This window comes from Colossoma macropomum, unplaced genomic scaffold (genome assembly GCF_904425465.1).
Source record: "Colossoma macropomum unplaced genomic scaffold, Colossoma_macropomum, whole genome shotgun sequence".
In the NCBI taxonomy this organism is placed as follows: Eukaryota; Metazoa; Chordata; class Actinopteri; order Characiformes; family Serrasalmidae; genus Colossoma; species Colossoma macropomum.
Window position 1 is genome coordinate 19,469,016 of NW_023494787.1, and position 5,190 is coordinate 19,474,205.

At 40.8% G+C, this 5,190-nt stretch overlaps 1 protein-coding gene across 1 annotated transcript; it reads left to right on the forward strand.

Moving 5' to 3' along the window:
• On the forward strand, positions 1–4,661 carry ilf2 (interleukin enhancer binding factor 2). The gene is made up of 15 exons (XM_036566367.1): positions 1–133; positions 728–787; positions 902–944; positions 1,445–1,549; positions 1,919–1,996; positions 2,085–2,187; positions 2,314–2,379; positions 2,496–2,612; positions 2,697–2,775; positions 3,044–3,131; positions 3,398–3,459; positions 3,564–3,678; positions 3,934–4,024; positions 4,141–4,313; positions 4,444–4,661. The coding sequence occupies exons 1-14, from the start codon at positions 129–131 to the stop codon at positions 4,290–4,292; spliced, it is 1,164 nt and encodes a 387-aa protein (XP_036422260.1). The 5' UTR covers positions 1–128; the 3' UTR covers positions 4,293–4,313; positions 4,444–4,661.
• The last annotated feature ends 529 nt before the right edge of the window (positions 4,662–5,190 follow it).

The following is a 5,190-nucleotide window of genomic DNA, read 5'->3' on the forward strand; positions in this document are numbered from 1 at the left end:
TTGTCCGCTTCCCCTCTGCTCTTTAGCTTTAGCTCAGCTCACGCCTCACACACACACACGCACCGGCTGCCGGTGACAGATTTTTCGTCCGTTCTTTGTTTCGTAAAGCTGCCAAAACGTCTTACGCAATGAGGTAAGGGTTTACTTTTCCACCTTTCTGTAATAATCTCCCTGTATTGAAGATAAATGTGAGTGCTTTAACGCTACGTTGCTGATGTGTCTCGATTCCTCCATGGCGGTTAGATTCTTGCTTTTGCTAATCAGGCCTGCTGATTTAGCTCTGTGTAATATTTAACGAAATACCAAAATGTAAGTCGGATATCTGGCGACTTTTATAGAAATGAGAAAACTTAAATCTTTTCTGGTTTGGTTAAATATATCACACCAGCGAAAAATGAAGACTGTCGTTGTAACCGTTGTTGTGGTGCTGTTTGTGAATGAATGAAACACGGTTAGCTACATGCTTGGCTAACTAGGTTAGCTAGCGAGCTAGCTAGCCGAAAACAGCTGCCGGCAAACATTAACATTCTGCATTGCAGCGAACAGCTTATTACAAAACATTAGATTTCGTCCCTGGTCCTTGTTTATTTCGTTTTTGTTTGTGTTGGTAGCCACAGTAGCGTAGCCGTAAGCTAGACACAGGTAGCTAATGCTACGGCACCAACAATAGCATCGCTTGTTTAGTCGCTCTAGTGGAGTAACCCAGTTTTCTTTCTCTGTCCCCCAGAGGCGATCGGGGAAGGGGCCGTGGTGGCCGTTTCGGTTCCCGTGGAGGTTTAGTTCAAGGGTAAGCCATCGGTTTTGTGTTAATATTAGACTAGACAATCTGTAAGCTTGAAATGATCGTTATTGTTTCTGTTCTGGCTGCTTTCCGTTGCTCATTCTTATTCTTCTCTTTCAGATACCGGCCCTTCGTCCCTCACATACCGTTTGACTTTTATGTCGTAAGTGCTTTTCTTCTTTGTTTACAGCCTTACCACACACGTTTAAGATTTGTAGCGTGTGTACACAGTACATACAAGTCCATAAGGACTCAATTGCACAATTCTTTCATCATACCTTTGCATGAGATGATTCTTACATGGTTTTGGGTGGGCAAGTATAATGTAAACAATTACCACTAGCCGCTGTTTTGAAGTGTTTGTTATAGAAACCCTTGTCACAAAGTTTTATGGTCAGATTTTTTTCCTCTTTTGATAATGGGGAGAAAATTGCAAGCTTTGAATGGTCAGCTGATACAGTTGTGGGCCTGTTTACTGTACATTAGGTTCACCAACATTTCAGACGGCTATAACTCTCAGTATTAAACCTTATGGTTTCGGAGTATTAAAAGTCACTTTTTGTCGTTCTGTTCCAGTAGCATGCCACCATGCTGTAGTTCTTTTTTTTAATCACTTATTATATAGCTCTAATTGTGGAAACAAACCATTTCTCAATGTTCCAGTGTGAGATGGCCTTTCCACGGGTGAAGCCAGCACCTGATGAGACTGCATTTAGTGAGGCTCTGCTGAAGCGCAACCAAGACCTCAGTCCTACACCCGCAGAGCAGGTACCTTTAAACTTTAGCTGTGTGAAAATGTTGTTGTTGTTGTTGTTGTTGATGTTAATGGGTCACAGCCTGGAGAGTGAAGACATTCCTTAAATTTCTTTCAGAAATTTCTTTTCAAACTGTGCACCCAATCATTTACTGTATTGGTTATATACCTTGTAAGCTAATACAGATATCATTGTTAAAGCTTATGTTTGTAAAATTGAAATAGACATTGATTACTCTTAGAAAGACTGCAAAGACCTAACAGTAATTTTTGCCTTGGCTTAGCTTTTGTTAGTGCACACATAAAGGAGAGATTACAGGGGTAGCCCATTCTGGCTAAATGTTGATCCATACTGATATTTTTTTCTTCCGTTTGTTTTTCAGTCTTCCATTTTGTCTTTGGTAACCAAGATCAACAACGTCATTGATAATTTGATTGTGGCTCCTGGAAACTTTGAAGTGGTGAGTGACATGTATGTTTCAATTCACTATTGATTCTAACAGTGGTTTGCTAATATTGCTAATATTCAATGTGACAATCCCTCCATAGCAAATCGAGGAGGTGCGGCAAGTGGGCTCGTACAAAAAGGGTACGATGATGACAGGCCACAACGTAGCTGATCTTGTGGTTATCCTGAAGATTCTTCCCACTCGTAAGTAGTTCCTTTTTCCTTTATGCGTTCTCTCTAGTAGAAAATGTCTGTTTTTGTCTTGTGCCTTGAGCTTATTAAATTGAAATTAAGTACATGTAAATTTAATATCTTTCTTGTTTGATGCAGTGGAGGCAGTTGCAGCATTAGGAAACAAAGTGGTGGAGACACTTCGCACACAGGACCCGGCTGAGGGTGAGTACATGATCATTGATATGCCTTAGAACCGTTTAGAGACATTAGTGCTACCATGTAGGGAATATGTTTTATTATTCGGGGTGCGGTGTTTAATTTTTTTGTCTCTGTTTCAGTTCTGTCTATGCTGACCAACGAGACAGGCTTTGAGATCAGCTCTGCTGATGCTACAGTAAAGATTCTCATCACTACCGTTCCTCCCAATCTGCGCAAGCTTGACCCAGAACTCCACCGTAAGCCCTCAATCTATGTGTTACGGCTTGTTTTATTGTTATGGTGATATGCGTTTGACCTGGGCAATGTCTTTTTCTCTCAAGTTGACATCAAGGTGCTGCAGAGTGCTCTGGCTGCTATTCGCCATGCTCGCTGGTTTGAGGAGAACGCCTCTCAGTCAACGTAAGAACTCTCCACCTTCATAAATGCTTATCTTTTCTCTCCTCAAAACCTGATTCATTCAAATATCAAAATCCCTTTGTCCTTCTTGCTCCCATGTCTGTTCAAACCTAGCTATTCATTCTTTTTTTTCTTCTAGTAACTTCGTTAGAAATATTGATCCTGTCTAGTCTTTGATCTTGTCTTACAAGTGTTGACATGCTTTGGTGTTTCAGCTTGAAAATGTCATCAGTATGTTTCTGTAAATCAAAGTGTGGTGTGTGTTGCTTAGGGTGAAGGTTCTGATCAGGTTGTTGAAGGACCTGCGGGTGCGTTTTCCTGGCTTTGAGCCTCTTACACCCTGGATTTTGGATCTCCTGGTGAGTCATGGCACTAAAGCTGAAAGGCAGTCAGATTCTTTCCTTACAACTGATAAATACTGTTCTTTTCCTTGAAGTCCATACAGAAGAAAATCACTTTGAATTAAATTTGAGCTCAGCCACATACCAACTGTGATCTGTTGCCCGTAGCTTTCTTTAGAGATCCTGGTTGGGTGAAGATGAAAGAATTCTGTTCAAGTCAGATTAGTCTGTTGTCTGCGTAGGTACTAGCCTGTGACTCAGTTTACTGTGACTGTTTTTTATAGGGACACTCAGCTGTCATGAATAACCCCTCCAGGCAGCCGCTTCCGCTTAACGTTGCCTACAGGTAAGATAACAGTCCTCGCTTTTCCTTTTATTTATTTTGTCAATAAGCGGTTTGTCTACTTGTTACTTAAATGCTCTATATTCATTTGTGTGTATGTCATATAGGCGCTGTCTGCAGTTGCTAGCAGCTGGACTTTTTCTGCCAGGGTCTGTAGGGATCACTGACCCATGTGAGAGCGGAAACTTCCGTGTGCACACTGTAATGACCTTAGAGCAGCAGGTAATGTGCCAGCATTTACAGCTTTAGGAAAAAAGTAGCAGATATATTGATAACAGCAGCTCATTACATTATGTGAACATTTCATGTCAAACGTTCCCAAATTACTTGGAATAAAATCTTGTTGCATTAACACATTCACTTTGGCTTTTTCATTTATTCTGTAAAACTACCAATTCCAAGATATAAGGTACTATGACAGCAGTGGGAAAACAGTTTTAACACTTAGATGTGGGTGATCTGATTATGTTTCTGCAGGACATGGTGTGTTTTACTGCCCAAACACTGGTAAGGGTCCTTTCTCATGGTGGCTACAGGAAGATCTTGGGCCTTGAGGGAGATGCAAGCTGTGAGTTCTCTATTTAAAACTAAAATTCATTGCTGTTCTGTATTCATCCCCTTTTCCTTTTTTTTTCTTCCCTGGTTACGAAATGGCTTATGAGGGCTTCTCATGATTGTGTGCAGATCTAGCCTGTGAGATGTCCACTTGGGATGGGGTGATAGTCACTCCATCTGAGAAAGCCTATGAGAAGCCACCAGAGCGCAAGGAAGAGGAGGATGAAGCATTGGAAGAGGGAGGAGAGGGAGAAGACGAAAGCATGGAGACACAAGAGTGAACTAAGTCAGACTTCTGCCAGGTAGGAAATCTGCCATTTTTACATGCCAAAGTTGGGCAAGAAAGCTTTTCTTTTTGTAGTTTAACTTTTAGTGGCTCTTGACTAAAAGGTTTAGTGTTGCATTTCTCACTGTCATTTTCTCTTCTTCTAGCATTTTCCACTGAATCCATGTCTCCGTAAGCCCCGACATCCTCTCCTCTTCTGTGAATGTAGCCTCAGGCAGCAAACACAACAATACGGACCAAAAGTCACCAGCTGCGTGAACCATCTTTCTGCTGTACATCACTTCAACCAGTGGCTTCTGTTTAAACAGAGGAGGAGTGTAAAGTCCCCCATCATTTTCTAATGTGTGTGTGTGTTTTTTTTTTTTTTTTCCCCAACTTTGTATCGGTAACTGATAAATTAAAGTTTTTATTTCCTTTTAGTACAAGCAAGAGTCTTATTTTTTTAGCCTATTAGTAATTTTCATTTTGACTTGGTGTTTGTATTGTGCGTTTTTTCAAGCAAATGACCCACAGCTATGGCAGCTATTTGCTATTGTGAAGTAATAAAACAGACACACAGAAAACCAACCGGACAACAGTGATTTAACTCGCTAAAATAGCTTTATAATAACTTTTTAAAAAAATGTTTACAACCATCGACAGTGTTACATTCTGTGTTAGTTTTACCACATCACAGTGTGCCTTCTCTCTTGAATTAGCGCTAGCAGACATTTAGCTGTACACGTCTATGGCAAGAGAACAATGACTAACTGAAACTAAAACACATGACCCATGTACTCTAGCTGTCGCACGTCCTCAGTGGTCAGCTGCAACCCTTTCTTGTAACAAACTTGAGCGGGTATTTCGTATTCCATATAGTCATCAATAAGTTGAAGTATGAAGCTATTGCTGTT